Source organism: Crocodylus porosus, unplaced genomic scaffold, assembly GCF_001723895.1.
Source record: "Crocodylus porosus isolate Cpor-Errol unplaced genomic scaffold, CroPor_comp1, whole genome shotgun sequence".
In the NCBI taxonomy this organism is placed as follows: Eukaryota; Metazoa; Chordata; order Crocodylia; family Crocodylidae; genus Crocodylus; species Crocodylus porosus.
The window spans coordinates 5523721-5545660 of record NW_017728920.1 but is presented as its reverse complement, the minus strand read 5'-3'; the positions used below and the strand labels follow the sequence as shown (position 1 = coordinate 5545660).

General features: G+C 43.5%; 1 protein-coding gene across 1 annotated transcript in view; it reads right to left on the bottom strand.

Annotated features, from left to right (window-relative positions):
* SUPV3L1 (Suv3 like RNA helicase) overlaps nucleotides 1–19435 on the bottom strand; it is a 29317-nt gene extending 9882 nt beyond the window's left edge. Inside the window, exons 1-6 of the mRNA XM_019538516.1 lie at nucleotides 19153–19435; nucleotides 8894–8971; nucleotides 8468–8575; nucleotides 6163–6277; nucleotides 5009–5177; nucleotides 177–288 (exon numbers count right to left, since the gene is read on the bottom strand). Coding sequence (XP_019394061.1) covers nucleotides 177–288; nucleotides 5009–5177; nucleotides 6163–6277; nucleotides 8468–8575; nucleotides 8894–8971; nucleotides 19153–19384 — 814 coding nt within the window. The 5' untranslated portion in view covers nucleotides 19385–19435. The remainder of the gene's footprint in view (nucleotides 1–176; nucleotides 289–5008; nucleotides 5178–6162; nucleotides 6278–8467; nucleotides 8576–8893; nucleotides 8972–19152) is intronic.
* Nucleotides 19436–21940: the final 2505 nt, after the last annotated feature.

Sequence of the window (21940 nt, the reverse complement as noted above, 5' to 3'; positions counted from 1 at the left end):
ATTCAACATTCATAAAACAGTGTTAAAAGATAGTTAAGAAATCACCAAGTTAAAATCAATAAATACAGGATATGCATGACGACAATGGGTTGCTGAAGTTAAATTTTCCCTAGAGCTTTAAGCACTGCTACATTAAAGATTGCTATGTACTGTATATGAAGCAAATGAATACCTACAGGGTGTGTTAACACTGCACATCTCAATAGTGCAAGCAATGTGGGCAGCTGGTTTGCCTTCTGGATCAACACATACACGTTCTTCTCCTGTGACTAAATCACATGGCACATTCTACGAAAATTAAGAGAGTCAATGTTAAACTCCTTTCCTAAAAGAAAAGTAACATAACCCCAAACAAGAAAGGTTGTGAAATAAGCCCAAGTGTGCTACATTTTTAAATACACAGTGTAAAATAAGAACAATGTTGTTAATCTTCTGAGCTGTTAAAAAATTGGTTTGTTTAAAAATGGAGAAGAAATGAGCAAAGGAAGTTGAGGGTAGTACTCGTGTCTGGTGGGAAAGTGTATAGGGCAGGAGTGGGCAATACAGTCAATTGATTGCATCCAGCCTGCAGTTGCCCCCATGGCACTGCACATGGGGCCAAGCCCTGCCCGCTCACCTGGGGCAGCCTGAGCTGCACTCCCACCTGCACCCACTGATGACACCACTCCAGCCTGGGCCCCAGTTAGCATGCACACCTTCCTGACAGGGCTGCTCCAGCTGCTCTTGCAGCCATCCAAGCCTTGCTCAGCTCCTCCTACCTCCAGTGGCTCCTCCTCCTGCCCCTGCTGCACAGCTCCAGGCAGCAGGTAGCACAGGGAAGTAGTGGCAGCCATGGAGCTATGTCAAGCACCACATGTTGAGCCAGGCAAGGAAGTTGCAGCTGGGCAGCTCCTGCCCCAGTACACAGGGATCCAGCTTCCAGCCACCTTTCCCCCCACTCAGCCACCTAGCACAATGAGCAGCCACCTGCAGGTAGAAAACAGCACTGCCTGGGACAGTGCCAACAGTGGGCATGGGTGGGAGCACAGCAGGGGATGCCCTGGGTAGGGCTCAGGCCCCCATAGAGGTCCACAGGGGCAGCCACAGGACATACTAGGCATGGAGGGAGGGCAGACAGGAAGACACTGCACCTTCACTGCACTACCCAGGTGTGCTCTGCTGCACGTGCCTCCAGTTTCCTCCCTCCCCACCTCCAGCCAGCTCCCAGGACCTAATACACGGGCACCCCCCACCTCATACACAACACAGAAGAATAAGATTATTTTGAGCTATTATGCAAATCACCTCTATATACATTACTCAAAAAAAACCTTAAGTCAGGACAAAAATTATTTCTGGAAATAAAATTAAAATACATTACAGCAGATGTTTCATTTTTAGTATGTTTTGTTTTTTTAATCAGTAATTTGTTAAAATGATATCTTCTGAAAGATTTTACATACACAGCCCTCGACAGCTCACCAAAACGCGTTAAGCTGCCCATCACCTGAAATAACTGCCCAGCCCTATTATAGAGTATGGGTAGTTGGGGCAAAGGGCCTTATGTTGTAATGTACTGTATTGGTCAATTTCAGGAGGTGTGAAAGGACAAGGGAAATGCAAACACTGTTACATTGGATCAAATATTATTGCAATCCCTATGGTCCTGCACTTTTAAAAGTCATTTGTTTTCTTAGTTTTTTGTTTTTTCCTTTATTTTTTAAAAAGCTACTGATCTTAATGAAATGGTTTTGGACATACTGTATAACAGAGGTTATCCAAATACAGGGATTCCTTGCATTAGGCTGCTCTGACTTGCATTTTGTAACTCAGACTTACATTTTGTAAGTAATTAAGTTCTATACTGAAGAAAAAATTCAAAGAAATATTGCTCATTTATGGAATAAGATTCTCTCTTTTTCTCCTGGATCGCCATTCCTGAAAAGTATCATTACATCTTTGTTTTCTTAAACCAATCCCAGAATGAGATATGTTTTAACATCAGTAATAAAATACACCAATGATACTAACATTTTTAGACACACAGGCCTGATAAATGGTGCAGGGATAGTTCACGGGCCAGATCAGGCCACGTGCTGGCATTGGGCTCTGCACTGCCCTGACCGCTTAAACTAGACTACAGGGCCACAGCATGCAGGGCTCCCCACCAAATATGTGGGGAGCCCTGCAGGCTGGATTACATTGTGCTGGTGGCCCAGATCTGGCCTGTGCCGGGGGTTGAGCACTAGGACTGTGCGAAGCTTCAGCAGCTGATTCGATTTGGAGGAGATTCAGCCCAACTACTGAATCTCCAAATCCGAAACAAAACAGAAAACTAAGTAAAAGCACCAATTTGATTTCAAACATTTGAATCAATTCAGAAAAGCTTCATAAAAGATCTGGACAATTCGGAGATTCGGCCGTATACTAAACAGGCAGCTGACAGCTGCCTCCAGCTGGTAAGTCTGTTGGGGTTCAGAGAGGGAAGGGGCGTGGGGGAGGGAGGGACTGGGGCTGAGGACAGAGCAGGAGGGACATTACTCAGGGGGTGGGGAGGAGGGGGTACAGGATGCAGATGTGGCAGCACGGGGAGCAGGAGCTCTGCCCTGCTGCCTCTTGCCCAGCCAGGGGGGTGGGGGGAAGAGCAGCATAGAGGTGTGGCTCACTCCAGGTGGAAGAGAGCAAGTAGCAGCAGGGCAGAGCCTCTGCTCCCAGCACTGCTGTACCTACATCCTGCACTTCCCACACCAGCTGGCAAGCGGCAGCAGGGCAGAGCCCCCGCTCCCAGTGCTGATATGGGTGTGGCAGCACTGGGAGTGGGGGCTATGCCATGCTGCTGCCTGGACCGGGCCGCGCCTGCATCATGACACCCCGCCCTGTGACAGCTAGGCAAGAGGCAGCAGGACAGAGCCCCTGCGGCTCCCCTCACTGGGCCAGAGGCAGGCACAGCTGGAGAAGCCCCCATGGCTGCCCTGAGTGGCCCCATCCCCCATCCAGCCCCAGCCTCCCAGCACTAAAAAAAAAAAAGCCCTACACTCACCAGCTCTGGCAGCAGCAATTAGGGACTCTGAGTGCTCATGACAGAGCACCCCCCTGCAGCATGGGGCAGCAGGGAGTGCTACCCCCCTCACTCGGCACCCACATGGCAACTGCCCCATGGCACGGGTGCAGCATAGCTTGGCAGGGCACCAAGCGCTGTCTAGGAACTGGGGCAGCTCCACATGTCAGCCAGAGCCTGGCAGTGCTCAGCTCCAGTGGCCCCAGATCTCAGACAGCACATGGCAGCACCCTGCCAAGCCACACTGCATCTGTGGAAAGTGACAGCTGCCACACAGATGCCAAGCAAGGGGGGGGAAGTCTCCTCTGCCCCCCACTGTCCCATGGGTGGGTCTTACCATGAGCGCCCAGAGGCCCCAATCACCATTCGTACAGCTAGTGAGCAAGGGCTTTTTTTTTTTTTTTAAGTGCCAGGAGGCTGGGGATGGGGAGCCATGGGGGCTTCTCCGGTGGCTCCCCCCACCCAGGGAAAGGCAGGCACAGTCAAATGAACTGGGGGAGAACCTGAGGCCACCCACCTGTGCCTGCCTCTCCCCAGCTGATCCAGTCATCGAATCTCCCTGAATCAGCGCCAAATCAATTCAGGACAGTGATCCAAATTGAATCAGTCCTCCAAAATCGGCCAGATCTGAATCCAAAAATCGAATGCTGCCCTATTTGTACAGGCCTACTGAGCATCCCTGATACAAACCCCACAGTGGCCATGAACTTCTGACTAAAGTCAATTTTTAGTTCCACAAATACACTGCTAACAAGAAACACATACCTACACATCATACTGTTTCTCATTACTTATTTAAAAGGAGATGTTGGATCCTTGGGGCTAGAACTTCCTAAGGGAAGTAACATTTTAGAAACCAGCAGCATGATTACAGGCTTGCCATTGTTAAAGAACCACTGAGTATCAGAATGCTGTACTGAGATAATTAATATGGAAAATTCATAAGTAGCTTATATAGAAACATATGAAGTATTTTATATTAATACTTTGTAACAGCTGTAATATTAGGAAGCTGCAAACAGGCTAGCCAAAAAAAAAAAAATCTATGAAAGATGCTAGAAGCAAATCAACAGAACTAATGAAATCTAATGGGATTCCTGCACAAGGAATCCAAAGAAACATCATACTATCTTTTAAATATTATTTTCTAGAATCTGGAATAACTTATTGCACATCAACTGACATTCATGTAAAAATTAAAACAAGAAGAGAGAAAGTCGCTGAACCAGGGGCATTTGAACAGAAGAGAAAGTAACTTAATACTGAATAAGAAAAAAAGTTGCCACTAACTAAAGATCACTGTCCTGTCCAGAAGATCATCTTTAACAGAAATACTTCCCTGTAACTGCATTTAACAAGCACTTGAGGATGTTCCATCTTCTTCCTGCCTTCTGTCAAGCCCAAGTAAGTATGACTCAAGACATGGTTTACTATTGCGTATAACTTTTTAGTTTATACTCGGACTGCTTTAAATAATGACGACCAACGAAGGTAACTTATTTTAAATAAGGTTTTGTAGTTTGCCAATGACAATTTCTATTTTATTTAACTGAACCTGAATTAAGTTGAGACAAACACTGACTGGACATGTCAAAAAGAACCCTACTGTCCTCAGGTCACAGCCCATGGGTGATTTACTTAACACAAGATCACAGGCAACCAGGGCTATAGTCTCTACACGAAAAACAAACCATGAACGGCCTGAGTTACTACGAAGTGGGAATAATAGGCAATAGACTACATTACATGGATGAATGCAATGAAACAATGCTTTGAAACTATACTGTCCCATTCTATGCCTTCTATGCTGAAGGTGCACCACTGGTATAAACATAAACTAACAGCATCATAATAGAAACTACACTGTCGTAGACTCTTTCAAAGTGTTTTCCAAAGTTATTAAAATAAAATGGTTTGCATAATACCATGACAGTCCCACAAATGCACATAAAGATTTTTAAACATACTTACAGCATCATTACACTTTTGGAAGATCTCATGGGCCAGCAGTTTTAATGGACCACAATATATTCCTGATTTTGCTGACAAATATCGCTGGATAGCATGGTATGTTTTTCCACTATTTGTAGGGCCAGCATGGAAGACTATCTTTCTTTGAACAGCCCTGGCTTCTGGATACCTAAAATTCAAAACATATATAGTTTAATAAACAACACAAATTTAATTTGATTTTTCACCCAAACTGTCAATCAACTCATTTTAAAATGCCAATTATTAATATTGATATATCCTCCTACCCTTTAATACTTAACAAATATAAAGAGGTTTTAACAATCTGTCAAGTACTAGTACCACACTTGATCATTTTACAATTAAAGAGAAAACTGAAATAAAAATATGCGTGCTTAATTCTCAAGAAATAATTCCTTTATTGTCTTACTACTGCATCTTTTCTTGTTTACTTTTTAGGTCCTGAGGTACAATTTACTGAATAACATGTTCTGTAAAGAGGCAATTTCCATTTAAAAATATATATATCACTTGAGGGGGAAAGACAGAAGGAAAGGGTGATGTGGTGGTAGTTTCATAGGTGAAGTCATTTTTATTTTCTTCTTAAACCACTGGCACAGTGCTGAATAGCAACAGACTTCACTCCAAGGAAGTCAAATTTCTGGCACAAGGAAACTGTGAAAGCTGCCCAAGAGCCAGGGTAGAAAAATTATTTTATGAACAAAAGGTTCAAAATTTCTACAAAAATAGGTATTCCCCAGAAGATGGTTCTTGCCCACACTGGACTCTATGAAATGTCACCATGACTCTTGATTTCAAGCTTCTGCCTGTTCTTCCATAACCATTAACTATCAAAGACTGGATAACCACAGATACGAGATTAATATCTACCTTACAGTTGGACATTACATAGCAAAGCTTTAACTAAACCAAAACCAATTAATAAAAAAAAAACTAGTGACCTCTTAGCCATATATTATCTTCAATTTGTACTGGCACTGACATTCTTAGCCCCAGTATTTGTGTTCAAAACTAACCACAGCACTAAGCACATCCTCCTTAGAAAAAGTGAACTTTCTAAGAGTCTTCTGCAAGGAGACTGCAGGTACTAAAAGAAGCAATATGAAATTCTGCAACATGTAAAAAGCACTAACCAGTTGGGTGGCCATCTTAAGTCACTGATTTTGCGTAGATCATCCATACAGTCCAACATAGGAAAGATCTGTTTAGCATGGTTCAAGAAAAATGGAAAGAGGTCATCCACATGACCTGAAAGACAAACACTGTTACGAATCTGTACACTTGCTCATCCAAAGATAGGTTAATTGAACAGAGATTAATAATACTATCCAACTCATGGATTGTGTTTTTCATCCATACATTTCAGAGCACTCTACAAAGACGCCAATATTATTTTTCCATCTCACAGCTGGGAAAAGACAAAGTAACATTACAACATGGACTTAAACCTAAGGCAGACACAATATGTTAAAAAAAAAAATCCATCAACACAACCACTTTGGTAATTCAAGTATTCATTTTAGATACTTGACAGATTTTTAAAGGCATTTGGTATGAAAAACTTTCTCTGTCCTGCAAGACTTTTTTTTTTTTAATCTTTAAATCACCTGCCTACACTGGAACAAATCCACATCCTTTCTTTTTTTTTTTTTAAAAGGGCAATTATGAAAGCAAGAAATCCCCCACTTCCAAATGCTAAGAATAGCATGTAGCATTGTCGTTCGTCAGGTCACTTATCCAGGAAAACCAGGTTTAAGTCCCCAAACTTCCAATATGTCAGGGGAGTGCCCCAAACACTGAGCTTAAAAAAAACCAAAAAACAAAAAAAACCAGTCTCTTACATTAATATTAATGCAGAGAAAGAAAATTAGAACAGCACTAGCTAGAGAAACAGACCTTCAGTCAAGAGCAGTCTGTTGATGATAGCATTTACTTGTAATGGAAGAGACCCAGGTTCAACTCATTGCTCTGCATCAGGCAGAGCAGAAACTTAAATGCAGTCATTTTATGCTCTAACTCAGAACTATGACACCTTCCTTTCTCACCTTCAACATTTAATCTGGGCCCAAGAAATTTCTCTGTCATCAGCAAAAAAAAATTTAAAAAAAAAATCCTACAACTTTGCACATTAACATTACCTTCTAAAAGTGGTATAGAAGCATGTTAGAGTAAAATTAGTTCCTTGAGTTCTTCAAAGATATTAGTTGCCACTGAGTATAATGAGACTTTAAAAATAATGCTAGAAAATAAATTAGATTCATAATTTGACCTGCTATAACCAGAACCCTGGCTGACATGCACGACATGATGGGATCTGATGCATGATCCCCACAATCATGCTTCCTGCCATGCCTGTAGAACTGACTATCAGATCCCATCATGCCTTTTTGATGGTGCAGGGGGAGCCTCGGATCATGATTTTGGGCTCCTCCTGCACCAGCAAATAGCAAACTCCTATGGCTAGGAGGCCCATCAAGTGTACTCCAACCATGGGGGCACATCCTGATCAGCTGATAGGACTCCTAGGCATGGGCCCAGCCAGGCCATGTGTTCACATAATGGCATACTAGGAATCAGCCACAAAAGTTATTACCCATTTTTTATGTAAACATTTTGTGGCTTATTCCTTGTTTTAATCACACTATTAAGTGTATTAACCTAAGGCCGGGTAACAATTTAAGACGTAATTAACTAGTTAATCACTTCTTAAGTGTAACATATGCCAGCAGCTTTAGATTATATTTCAAATGCAAAGAACCACTGTCGTATTTAACATCTGAACAATATCATCACTTAATGAAGCAGTATCAACTGCTTCTGTAGAATATGTTTTTTAAAATAAAGGAAAACAATCTATTTGTGCTCCTATGAAACTTCTACAGCCATCAACTAACATTTCCTCTTCATGGGCACAGGCATTTTATATTAATCATCATGAGCAAAGCAGTAAATGAAGTGAACATACCCTCTCTAACTTTTGCAGTGGCAAAAGCAAAGTAATACAAGAGGAAGAGCAGCACATACTCAAGATTTTAAACCCAACAGTACAGCAGAATGCTCAGAAAGTGTCCCTAAATACCACCAAAGGAGTTACACATGATAATGGATGGGATGGAGAAGCTGACCACCGTCATCAGCCTTTTTCCTCAAAAAATTTAACCATGGTGCCTATATAACTGAAGACAGATACTTTGGACAAATTTGGTAAAAGGGACACCATACAGGATAACACACCAACAAGGTGGCCCAGACAACAATAGTTCCCTCTTCTCCCATTTTGGAGAATATAAGGACAGGGTGCACCTTCCCACATCAGGGGGAATTGCTCCATTTTTATCCCCGTTATAAAAAGCAGAGGAGGGAGCAAAGAAAGAAAAGAAAAATAAATATATTTTTATTAAATAACAAAGAAAAATATAAGGCACTATTCATACTTGCCTGCACCACAACATATATCATTTAGAATAATATGTACATCAGCACTCAAGGACTGGGACTCCAAGATGTATTTCCTAAAGCTTACAAATGCCTGGTGAAAGAGATAAGCTGCAGGAGTAAAGAAGGGATGGGGGTAAGAAAAGCTCAGTGTTAGATTTAAAATAATAACAAAAGATTTAAAGAGTCAACCTAAGTAACATTTCTTCAGTATAAGTGCTACCAATAAGCCTAATATACATTTTTTCAAAGAACATAATTTTTTTCAAAATCCCAAGAAGTAAAACAAAATCCAAGCTATTCAACAGCAAAATGGCAGCACATGGATCAGTTATTCTACTAGGAGAGGGGAAAAGCTACTCACAAGAAGCATCCAGTTACCTCTATTTAAGAAAAGATACTGCATATCAGAAATATACTCTCTCTTACCATCCAGTCCATTCTCTGCTCCCAGTCTCTGCATTTCTTTCCTTTTGTAAAACATATTTAATTTGTTCAGAACTTCACCTGTAACAGACAAAATAGCATTTCTTGCTTCAGCTAAGATGCCAGATTTACCTTTGCTTAAAAATAAAATATAGAAAATTCCAGCATTTTCTTCAACTCAATAAATCAAATGCAATGAATTAAGCTCTTGCAAGATAAAAATTTTCAAATATTATTTTTGTAACAGGGTTGAGTGTTGTTCTAGTATGATGGTCCAGGAAATGTATGAGGGGTAAGAGGGTTTTTTTTGTGGTACATTTTATTGGATCTGAAAAGTATAGCCTGCCTGAAAGCCTGTCCCCATCATCTTTCCCAGCTACTCAGTTGGTCCAATAAAATGCATTTTTATTTATTTGGTTGCAACTGATACCTGAGGCACATATCAGAAATGGCAAACTTGACAATACAGGTCACAGGAATTACCATACTGGATCAAACTCAGTTAGCCCTTCTCTAATAGTTCAAAGGAAAGGCACAAGAAAATACAAAGTAAACAGTCAACACACTGAAGGAAGTTTCCTCCTACTTCCATTGATTAGTATTAGATCCTGATTTGACATACGATGGTTGACAACCCTTAACCATGGCCACTTACTTTCCTAATAGTCTTTTGACAGACTTTATCAGAGGCTTTATTCAAGTCACTTATTTCTTCTTTTATCAATATTTGTAACAGTAACAACGTAAAAAGCCCAATCAAAGAGAATGAGTTAGTTCATTTCCAAGTGTTTTTTTGTTTGGGGGCTTTTGGGATTTTTTTAAGTTTCAGGAAATAAAAAAGCTATTTACATCAGGGCTGGGGCAGAATTTACAAGTTCTACAAGGTTTGCGTGAAATTACTTCCGAGAAAATAATCCTCAAGATGGGTTGATATGAATGGCAAAGAAAGCCTGCAGTAGATAAAGCCCCCCAAATCCACAGAGAAAACAACACCCAAGTCAGTTAATAGATGGTGCGTGGAGACGCACACTATCACAACAGCACCAAGCTTCTCCCTGACAGCAGCCTAAAAAGAACTCAGACTTTCTCCAGATGGTGACAATGGGCAAGGATCTCTGCTAATGATACCTTGTACTGATACAACTGCATGGTTAGGAGAAATTTAGGTAAGCTTTCAGGCACACAGTACCCCTCCCAACCTAAGAAAGCACACCTTGTGCCCAAAAGCTTGCCTAAACCTTTCCTAACCATGCAGTTGGTCCAATAAAAGATATCACCTACCCTCGCTTCTCATACGTTTCACTTATTAACTAACATTACAATGACCATGAATCCACATTCACAACTCATTTGCCATATCAGAAAATTAGAGGTCAAGCATTTTGGTATTTGCTATTTAATGCCAGGTCCCTCAGTTTCAAGGTTACTCTTCCTTTCTATACAATTCTGTTTCCCATTTCCCTTCATGTCAAGGGAATGGCCAAACAGCCAAATCAAAGCATGATTTCAGCATGTGTCCCGTGCATTCTAGCATTAATTACCCAACACAGCAAGAACAGTGTATAGCTGTGTTGGCATTCATTTCAGCATGGGCTAATAGCCAGAGCATGCACCCATCACCCTTACAGGTTTTGCAATATACTTACAACCTTTCCTACTCTAGCATAGTTTGTATTTGATTATTTTTTCTTAGGCAGTTTCTAAATCAAGAAAAATACTTCAGCTTTCGCTTCTTAACTGCTTAAAAGAATTAAGAATTGTTCTGTCAAAGCTTTTTTAACATTGCAATTCAGTTACAGAATTTCTGCAGGTTAGTAACCCATATATATTTATCTATACGGTTTCAATTCATTTAAATAATCAAATATCAACCATTTTCCTGGATTGGATGCAAAGATCAACAGTTCACAATTCCTAGTAGTTTTCAAGCTAAGTGCTAAGTACATTTGTTGTTCTCCAGTCTTCTGGGCTAGTAACTCATTTCAATAAGAGGATAGTATTTGGGGGGGTTTTTTTCCTTGCAACTCAGCTACTCCTTAAATTCCTTGAGACCTCAAGACCTGCTGCTCTTAATTTTATCAATTTGTACAAGACTCTCCAATTTCTAACATGTCAGCCTCCAAGAGCACTTTATTCTTACTACCTTTTGAAGGCATGAAGATACAATTGTGCAACTTTTCCTATAATTCTGAATCATCTTCCTTGCTTGGGTCCTTTTATGCCCTACTAGTCCAGACGACTAATTGATGTTTTCTGACCCCAATACACTCAAAACATTTCCTGTTATTTATTTCTAAATCTGTGGTGATTTGTTCTTCACAAACCCTTTAATAGTTAATATCTATGTTGGATTTTACTTGGCATAGTTCATGTTCTTTTCTTTCGCTCTTACAAGTATGTACCTCTGAAGGATATCAGCTTTACTCAAGTAACATTTTTAGCCTTGCCATATAAATATGATTTTGTTTTGTTTTCTTTAGGATATATATGCATTCCTTGACAATTACAATATGCTTAAGCAAACTCTACACTGAATCAAGTCATTCTCATTTCCTTACCCTTCACTTAGTCTTGTTTAAAAAAATGACAAAGCCAAATTCCTACTTTTTAAAATCTCACACCATAGTGCTAGTTTTTGTTATTATTCCTACTTCAAAAATGTTCAGTTATATTATGATCATTTATTACTTACTTGTTCAACTATACTTATTTCTTGACCAACCTGTAAAGCTCTCTAGGACTAAGCTGAAACTAAATGTTCCAAGAAATAAGCAATTTCTGTACACTTTATTTGGTTATCTAAACCAGCGTTTCCCAACCAGTGTGCCATCATTTGTGAACAGGCGTGCCATGGGATTTTGGAAAAGTCACACAAATAAATGAATGCTCTGCCTGTAGCATTCGGGCGGGGGGGGGAACGACGACACGTGGCTCCAGCCAGTGTGCCCCGCCCCCCCCGCTCTGCGTTGCAGCAGCAGCATGGGGCAGTGGTTGGTGGCAACAGCAGCTACATTATCTGTTGGAGGCAGGAGGAGGGGGCGCGGGCAGTATACAGCAATTTTTTTTATTTAAGTGTGCCATGGATAGAAAAGGTTGGGAAACACTGATCTAAACTGCGTTTCATTTTGACATTTCACCTGTTTTATAGGCAGAGAGCTGACCTCCCCCTTTATTATTCTTGAAATACAGTTAATTGCCTCCAATTTCCCTATGCACTCAATATCCTGTTTCCTGAAGAAGATGCCAACAATATACACATTTAATAGGATTATTCTCAAAATTCAAATCTTTACTGCTTTAGCCAACGGAATTTAAGTTCTGCTACATAATCTAATGCTCTCTAAATAAATCAACTATCTTTACTAAAGCTAACTGGAAGAGGACCAAAAATACAGTGCTTTTCTTATAGTATGCCTGATAAACAAATTCAGGATTTCTAGCTACAGGTAGACTGTTAATCAAATATGTATTTGTATTACTATATGCATTTACTCCAGCAAGAGGAAGTATCAAAATGCAGTTTTGCATTAAAAAAAAAAAATCTTGCTCTTCCATTTTATTCTAGGGGTGGCCAGACTTACTCACCCTGGAAGCCATATCCAATCCTCCACCAAAGTTCAAGAGCCGGAGATCAGTGGAGTGGGAGGGGGTACTGGGTGACCTGGAGTGAAGGCGATCACCCGCCTTGCCTTCCTCCCTATACCACTGAACCACTCAGGCTTTTCCCACAGGGAGCGCACCCCAGGGTAAGTGGTGTGACAGCCCAACACTTGAGCCCGCAGTCCTGAAGAGAGAGAAGGAGGAAGGTGGGCAGGCTTGGGACATGATCTCTGCGGGCAAAGCTAGAGCAGCAGGAGGTGCTGGGCTGCGCTGTCCTCCAGAGCTGCCTTGGGGAAACACTTCAGCCAATTTCTGGAGAGCTGAAAGTACCAGGCAGGCAAGCAGCATGCGGCTTGCGAGCCAGTTTAGCCACCGTGCTTTTATTCTATTCGATGGTCCCAGATTAAAAGCAGATGTAACCTACATGTCCTAAAGAACAAGAAGAAGAAAAAAAATCACAAACATGTAAGTGTGAATCTGCAGGCTGTGTAGATTTAGAGGAAAGCAGTAAGTTTGTTATAAAGGCCTTCATGCAATGGAGGTTTAATCATTAGACTGACACTGCAAGTCGCACAGAATCTTTGGCTAGTCACTCATTAAAATTAACAAAGAATTCATGCCAGAGTCATGCTCACTGGAGAGAATGGCCAGCCTCCTTATTCAAAACAGTAGTAACCAAAAAAAAAGATGAATCTTTCAGAACATAGGCAGGCAAGGATCTGAGTAGATGTTGCATTTTTTGTTAGACCAACTGAGTAGTTGGAAAAAAAGTTCTTGGCAAGCTTTCAGGTACAGTCACCCTTCTTCAGGCACAGGGAGTCTCTACTGTTCTAAGACTCCAGGAAATTGGCTTACCCCCTCCCTTCCCTGCTTTACCTTTTGTTTTCCTAATTTCAACCTATTTACATTCTCACTGACATCCTGTCATGCTTTTAGCTTCTCTCATTCCCTGGAGTCTCAGAACACCAGAGACTTCCTTTGCTTGAAGAAGGGTGATCACGCCTGAAAGCATGCCTGCTGAAGACAAGAATGGGAGACTACAGTTGTAGTAATTCAAGGTAAAAAAGAGACTGGTTGTGAAAAAGAAAATAGCTGGAAATTAGGAAGACAAAGGGCACAAAAGTAGGGGAGAGAAAAGACAGAAAAGGAAAGTGTAAGAGGCATGCATAACACTGAACACAAGTCAGTTTCTGCACTGCGTTCCACATAATCCTAGGGATACATAACTTCAGCCCTTTAAACCAGGTCAACAATATTTAGCTCAGATTTGTCCCAGGAAGTAGCTGGATCAGCACCAGGCCAAGGCAGCACAGAAGATCAGGCAGCATGGAGCTATGAACAGCCCCCTGCCCCCTCTGTAGCACCCTCCTCAAGAGTCCTCCCTGCTGTTCTCTGTGCCTACCATCACTGCAGAGGGGTCACCCAGCATCTGCAGTGAAGATAAGCACAGAAAGTTGGGGGGGGGGGGAAGAGGAAACCCTGCTTTAGGCAACTTTAGAATAGCCATTATTTGTGGGAAATAAAAGGATTAGGCTGATTTGCCATGCCCCACTCTGCCCACAAATTATCAGAGATCAAACAGTTTCTAATCCTCCTTTTCCAAAAACATTATATAAATTTGGAACAACAAACAAAATGAAAAAACACCAACACAAAAATGCACACTGAATACGTATATTCACATACACTAATACATTATATATATAATTTCTTTGATATAACTAATACAAATACTGGCACTACAGAACACTCAGCCAGTTAACCTCACTATTTGCTATCACTATTTGCTTTTGTTTAATTCCACTGTACACAAACATTTCTTTGCCAGAGGGATATAAAGGAAGCTAGAAGATGTAACAATGAAATTGAGATCAGATTTATTGGTACTCAACCTGTACTGAAATAAAGGCAGCTACAGCACAGTAGTTTAGGACTTCTCCCAAGCAATCATGTCTCTCACTTACAAAGGCCATACATTCTCTTCCTGGAAAGTGATTCCCTCCCCTGCCCCCAATTATTTAGCTTGCTACCAACCAATCGAGATAACATGCTTACCAGTTCTGATGTTGATACCACTAACTGCTATATAACCATTAAATTAGGAAAGTATTTCATAATCTAGTATATTTTGTATCTGAAGTTATTTTAAGTTAGATAATGTATTCCTTGGAAATAGTATCATCTTCAATTTCACACAACATCAAGATTTAAGACTGATGTTTTGTTAAAAAAAAAAAAAGTCCCAAAGATTTTCACAACAAGCCTTGATGAAATAAGTTTGACCCTGAATAACAATCCAAGTATGTTAAAAATTGACAAAATAGTGATTTACGATGTTTTTAATAACAAAGCAATAAAACAAAAGGACATGGCCTGAAAGCTTCAGAGGTCTGGGGAAACACGCATTACATAGAGGCATCAAAAACAAAAGAAAATGATGACCCCTGAAAGTCCATGGGGCCTTTCTAGGGATGTATTTGGTAGCCATGTTGGTCTGGGACAAAACAAAAAAATGCAAAACTCTTGAACTCTTGGTTCAGAGATTATACCTTTTATTAGACCAACTAAAAAAATCTCAAAAAAAAAAATCATCTTTTTCTGCAAGCTTTTGGGCACACACAACCTTCCTCAACCTCAGGAAAAATTAAAGATGGTAAAATGTCCCCAAATGTAGAAAATAAACTTCATTTTGTACAGGAGCTGAAGGTGGTTGTTTTAATTTAGACTAATTAGAGATGGCAGAAACTGCAACTGTTGTACATCACTTCTTAAACAAACTGAGGAAACATTTCCTTTTACTTCCTGGCAAGGCAGAAGCCCAAGATTATGTGCTGTTTCTGTCACACTTCAGCTTCAGAAGCATATAATGCATTGAAATTAATACAGTTTTCTAGTTAGCTTTAACTATTAATAATCCTAACCACTGAAAGACATAGAACCCTGCACTGTGGTAGCAGCTCATTTTTAAAACAGACAAAAACTAAGACAACAGCTGAGACAAACCACAGCCAGACAACTTACTAGTCTTTAAAGATGATCCACACGTGGCATACGTAAGTTTCTCAAGTAGGTAGTCTAAACATGTCTGTCTGAACAAAATCCAAACACCTTGCAGTGGGCAAGTGGGAAATGCTACCCTGTGGAACACGAGCAAGCTAGTATAATTCAGACTTGGACTTGACTTGGTGATGTAGAAATTACAGGGTTATTGTATATGAAAATGACTGCCCACAAAAACGCAACTGAGTTACTGAAGCATATTGCATAATCATGCTGCCCTTTCCAAATTAAGGTGTAAAAAAACCAAACAACACATCAGATTCTTCCTCCAAAACTCACCTGTAATAGGACCTGACATCTGAGGCTGGCTGTAGCACACCCCAGTGGCCCCACCCATCCTGCTTTGCTCTCCAGCCTCCCTAACCTCCTGCCTCTCACTTGCCACACCTTAATGTTCACATGATTATCTTTGAAAGGATGCTTCTAATCTACAAGACGGAGTAGCTCCTCTTGGTGCTTTCTCCACAGATGAAGTCTCTCAGGGCTCTGGCCCTAGTTTCCCTTACTCTCTCTCAATTTACTCTTGCCCTAGGCCAGGGGCACAAAATACGGTCCACAGGCCACATCTGGCCTGCCAGGCAATTTCACCCAGCCCGTGGGCAGCCATCAATTAATCATACTCTGCCCAGCCCACCCACACTTCACTCCAACCCTTCTGCACATGAGGGCCCTGGCCAGTATGCAACTGCTCAACCTCCAGCAGCTCCGCCTCATGGCCCTGCTGCAAAACTCGATCTGGGCACGAGGTAGGGAAACTGCAGCTGAGCAGGGACATGGGACTGCGACTGCAGAGCCTGGGTCCAAGCCCAGCAGGGCAGCAGAAGCATGGGTGGGCCGGGTGTGGGGTGTGAGAGAGGGTGGGGATACCCCCCAAAGTGCCCCCCCTCCTATGGCGCACAGCCCCTGCTGCCAGTGACAATAGCAGCAGGCCCTTGGGGTGTTTGTGGTCCATGCAGATGCAGATGCAGCCACCCAGGGATGCGAAGCTTTGGCCACTTCCAGGAGCTGCATATGGTGGCAAGGAGCAGAGCCAGGCCGACCTGCCTCTGATGCATGGGGTTCACATGTAGGTCCCAGCACTCATGCGTCACTGAGGGGGGGGAAGCCCCATGTGATGGAGCCAGCAGCCTGGTCCCATTCCCTGCTACCACATGCAGCTCATGGGACTCTGCCAGAAGTGGCAAGGAGCCCTGGCCCTGCAGCTGAGTCCCATGAGCTCCACATGGGGACAGGGAAAGTAGCCAGCTCCATCATACAGGGCTTCCACCCCAGTAGCACAGCAGCATGCAAGCCCTGCATGATGCAGGCAGGCCAGCCGCTCCTTACTGCCGCATGCAGCTCCCAGAACTGACTACAGCTGTGCACCAGCAGGAGGCTGAGCCTGCACAGGCCACAAACATCCCGAGGGCCTGCTGCTGCCACCGCCATCAGTGGCAGGGGCTGTATGCCAGGAGGCGGGTGTGTTGGAGGGGGGGGGGGAATCCCCCGATCCCCCCTACTCTCTCACCTCACAAACCCCACACACACCCACACCTTACCCACCCACCCTGACAACCCTCTCACATACACTCAGCCACATCTCCCAACACACCCTACATGCCACCATGCACATAGTGCAACTGCTGGCTCCTGTCCACATTCACCTTAGTAAAAACAAAGAACAACCTTCCCCCCATCCAAAAAGTTTGATTTTTGTGTCACTTACACAAGAAATTCTCAGTTCACTGCAGTGGAATTACTCCTTTGTTTATATTACTTTACTTGAGTTAGGAATGAAGCTTGGAGTGTAAAATAAATTAAAGTGCTATTCTACTTTTTGTCTTTGAGAGGCTCCTGTTGACATGAATGGAGTAGAGTGGAATAAAGGTAAAATACTTAAATAAGTTAGGACAAACCATGTCAGTTTGACTTAATTTATGTAACACATTTTTCATCTCTTGGATTTACAGAAAGTAAGCAGTTGTGAACACTTTCAAGTGGCAGACTGTCTGAGCGGGAACAAGGCTTCCTGTAATGAACACCAATCTTATTTCATTTTTTTTCATATAAGCATTAAAATACCACGAGCTCTGTTGGCATATCTGTGAACTCTCCTGTCCTAAGGTCAGTGGCTTTCAATCAGGGTGCTGTCACCACCCCAGCCAGGTGGAACTGTACCTGCAAAGCAAAAATAACCAGCAGAGTGCCTACTCTTCCCATAGCCCTTCCCAGTCCAATCCAACATGCTCTTCCCAGAAACAGAGGTGGGTAGGACAGCTGCAAATGCCCCACATGCTTCTGTTTCCAGAAAACACTTCTGAAGTTAGAGCAGGAAGGGCTGTAGCACAAAGGGGCACTCCTGCTGCATCCAGTTTCTAATCTGGTTCTGTGGATGCCTTTTCACCTGGCCACAGCAGCAGCAGTGGTGGTACCCATGCTGTAGCACCTCAGTTAAAAAACATTATTCTAGTGCCTTAGAGCAGTGTTTCTCAACCTGTGGGTTGCAAGAATATATGAAAGGGTCATGAATAAACTTTACAAATGGATCAAACTTTAAAAACAGGTTCTCCTTTAAAGGAAAAAAACATGGGAAACTGGTTTTTTCCTGGCAGGCTGGCTGAGGTCCATCCTACAAGGGGCTGCTTGTATCTATAGCTTAACATAACTGTTTCAGGTAACAAGTAAACAGAATTTAATGTACTCCCCCTTATGGGAGAAGGTGTGAGCAGCTCAGTTAAATGGATTACAGGATCCAGCTTGCAGACACAGCAGGAGGCTGAACTGCTGATCAGGAGTTAGCAGCACCCTGCTAACAGTCACGGATAAGATGATCATAAGGGGGAGGATGAAGGAACCATATAAGCCTAAACCAGGGGCCAGAGGAGCCTAGAGAGTCTCAGAAGCTGAATGAACTGTGCTGGGAGCTTCACAGAGATAAGAAATTTGTCCATGACACCATATGTCCAAAGATGAGCCTAAAACAGGGGTACTCAAGCCCCAGCCCATATGCCTGATCTGGCCTGCAAAGCCGTATCATCTGGTCCATGGGTCTTGGGGATTTCCAAGCCCCACGAGCCAGAAGATATGGCCTCAGGTACAGGGTGGGGGCTTCGGCTAGGGTTCCAGGCCCGATCTGGCATGAGTAGGGTTGGGACTGAGGCCATGGGTCCAATTCAGTGAGCCTGGGGTCAGCCAGGGCTGGGGCCAGGAATAGCCTGGGGTAGGATATCCAGGGCAGCACGTCCAGGGCTGGGATAGCAGGACCCATGCAGGGCCAAGGCCAAGATCAGTGACAGCCCTAATCCAACACAGATGGGACTGGGGCCATGACCCTGCTCCATCCTAAATGAGGTGAGGACCAGAGCAGGGGTTAAGGCAGCAAAATCAAAAGCTTGAGCATCGCTGGTGTGCAGGTAACAAGCACCTGGGAACATAGGGGAGCGGCTCCCAGTGGAAGCACCAAGGGGAGAGCAGGCAAGAACTGACTGCCATGGGAACACGGCACGTTGCTTTCAAATTGCGAGGTGAAACCCAACCCACGCAAGAGCTCGAGCTCTGGTCCGCGCTTGATTCCTCGCCTTCTCCGCGCGGGGGCTGCCCCATCCCCCCGCGGAGACACTTACTCTTGTCAAGCGAGCGCGTAAGCTCTGCGCCCACGTCGCCGCCGATCCCGGAGCCCTCAGGGCTGAGCTTCAGCGGCACGAACAGGGACGTGTTGGGCGCCCACGACCCGTTCCCGCCGGAGGAGGCGGCGGCCCGGCTGGGCACGCGGGCGGCGGCGGCGGCATGGTGCAGGGAGGGCCGCGCGCGGACTGGGAGCCGCCACAGCATCCACGCAGCGCGCGGCGCCGACATTAGGGGCTGCACAGGGCAACTCTCCAGGCAATATGCGGGCCGTGCCTATGGCGTCATCACATAGCTCCCTGGCCGTGCTGCTCCCAGCCAGAGGGCGCTGCTGTGGCGTCATCACGGAGCGCCCCAGGCCCCGAGAAGGGCTGACCGCCAGCTGCCTAAACAGGTGAATGCGAAGAGCGAAAATAATGGCGGAGCCGCGCTGGCCTGTGCCTGAGAAAAGCGGAGTGCTCCCCGCCTGCCGCTTACACGCTGCTAGCCCGACGTTCTCCTAAGGCATGAACCCTGACGCAGGCAGCGCTGCAGGACCCGACAGCGGGGTCAGGGGGAACAGGGGGACGGTGCATGCGCGCTGGTCGCAGCGGCAGACCCCGCCCCCTGCTGGTGCGGACCGGCACTGGCCGAGTGTCCGAGTGCCGGGCCGACTAACGCCGTCCCGGGCCCGCGCGGCCGCTTCCGCCGCTGCCGGAGCCGCGTTGGTTTTTCCGAGCTCGACGCCAGGCTTTTCCCCAGCCTGCCCCGAGCACCTGCGCCAGCAGGGGTAGGACATTTTGCTGCGAGCCAGCTCCGCGCTTGCCCTCGACTCCCAGCTCCCTCCTCAGCGAGGGTAGCGCGGGAGGTCAAACAGGTTACGTAGAAAACATTCTTTATTTGCAAACCCGATATAAAAGTTATAAATGTCTGCCCAGTCCGCGGCCTAGCAGGTGCGCTGGCCAGCCCCCCAGCAAGGCTTTCTCCTACTCGAAGAGCACCTACATCTATCCCTGTCTGCTTTCCTACAGTGCAGCTTTCACAGCCCCTGGACTCTGCAGCCTTCTCTGATAGAGACACTTGCAGCCATGCTCTTGTTTTGTAGTATGATGAATGGGGGTATCAGAGGGCAAGGGAAAGCATTCAGGACTCCCATTTTTCATTTATTGCTCAGTCTGTGTAAGTGACAGGTACCATCATAAAAAAAAAGTACAATCCCTATTTTAGAGAACAACAACATTGAGTCAAAGGCATTTGAGGGGGAGGGGAGAAAGATATCTTTAGTCTAAAAGTCAGAGGGAGGCCACTGGGCAAAACCTAAGAAATAGCTAAACTGAGCCCCCGTATGATTCAGGGAAGAATTTGCACATTAAAAAAAAATTCACAGGGCTGATGTTCCTAGTAACAGCCACATTAAAGTACAAACAGGATAGGTTAGGCAATTAATGAAAAACAAATTCCAAAATAAATAATTAACCTGAAAAGGGGGGCAATCAGCCATTTAGTAACTATTGGTTTTCCCATAAACTATACAGTACCATTAAGATTTTGTCAAGCAGCATCCACAATTCTAAAACAGCCAAGATTTTTTGCAACTTAATACTTCAGATTGTTAACATAGTAGCCAGTTTGAAATGGTCTAAAGGAGCTTGACTCACAATTTTAACAGGCCTATCTGAGCCTCCATTTCAAGAAAGAAACATAGTTGTTAAATTTAATTAAACTACCTTGATTAAGATGTCATCATTTCTTTATTGAAGTGTTGTTTATGGTTGTCCAGGCTTTCAATTCAAGGATCTAAAACTGAACCAAATCTGATATTTGTGCAGTAATTGTTTTGTACATGTATAACAGAAAACAAAATGTTTTATGCATGTGCAATTGTAAAATAGAACCAAATTCTGTTGTTAGAAGAAAAGGCCACACTAGACTCAAAAACCTTCAGTCACAATTAGTTGTGAGCCAGCTCAGTAATGGAAGTGTAACAGGCTTTCACACACTGCTTTAAAAAAGTGCAAACAAACTCAGGCTGAGAAACTATTCTCAATCTCTAGATTTGTCATGCAGCCTGACTCTTCAAAGGTATATTATAATTCAGATGTGTGGTAATAAATTTAGTTGGGCTTCTGGCCTACTTGACTAGAAAAACAGAGATCAGAAGTGCTGATACTGCTCATTTCAGTTAAATGTTCTAAGATAAGGAATCCTGCATGCCTTGCTTTTGTCTTGATATATTACCCTGTGTATATATGTTAAGTTTATTTTTCTCTCTGAGAAAGCAGAAACTGATAACTATTTCTATAAGCACAATGTTTCACTCTCCTTTAAGTAAACAGCCTGTATTTCTCTGTGTGTGTTAGATCAGTAATTTACTGTCCAAGGTCATATTTTATTTTATTTTTCTCTGTCTTAAGTATAAACATGCTTGTAAACTTAAGAGAGTCCAAGAAATCCTTCGAAACAGACAAGTGGGCAATTCCCCTTTCTGTATGGAATTCTCCCTGTGATCACAGGATAGCCCTAAATAAAGAAAAGCTGGCTCTGTCAGTTCTGATTCAACTACAACGCGAAGTTTGATTTCTTCCACAATTTGGTGCCGTGACTCGGATAGAGACACCTGGAGTGATCGGTTGGAACACAGACATCTCTTCACTGAAGGCCTGGCACCAAACCAAGGTAAGAGACCTTTTGAAATCTCTACTGGGGCTTTTCAGTGAGAGGCTGTCTCTGTGTCTTCCTGATTCACTGCTTGAGGCTCACCCTATACAAACTTTTTTTCTGCCAGAACTGTCAGACCCACCGTGTAAG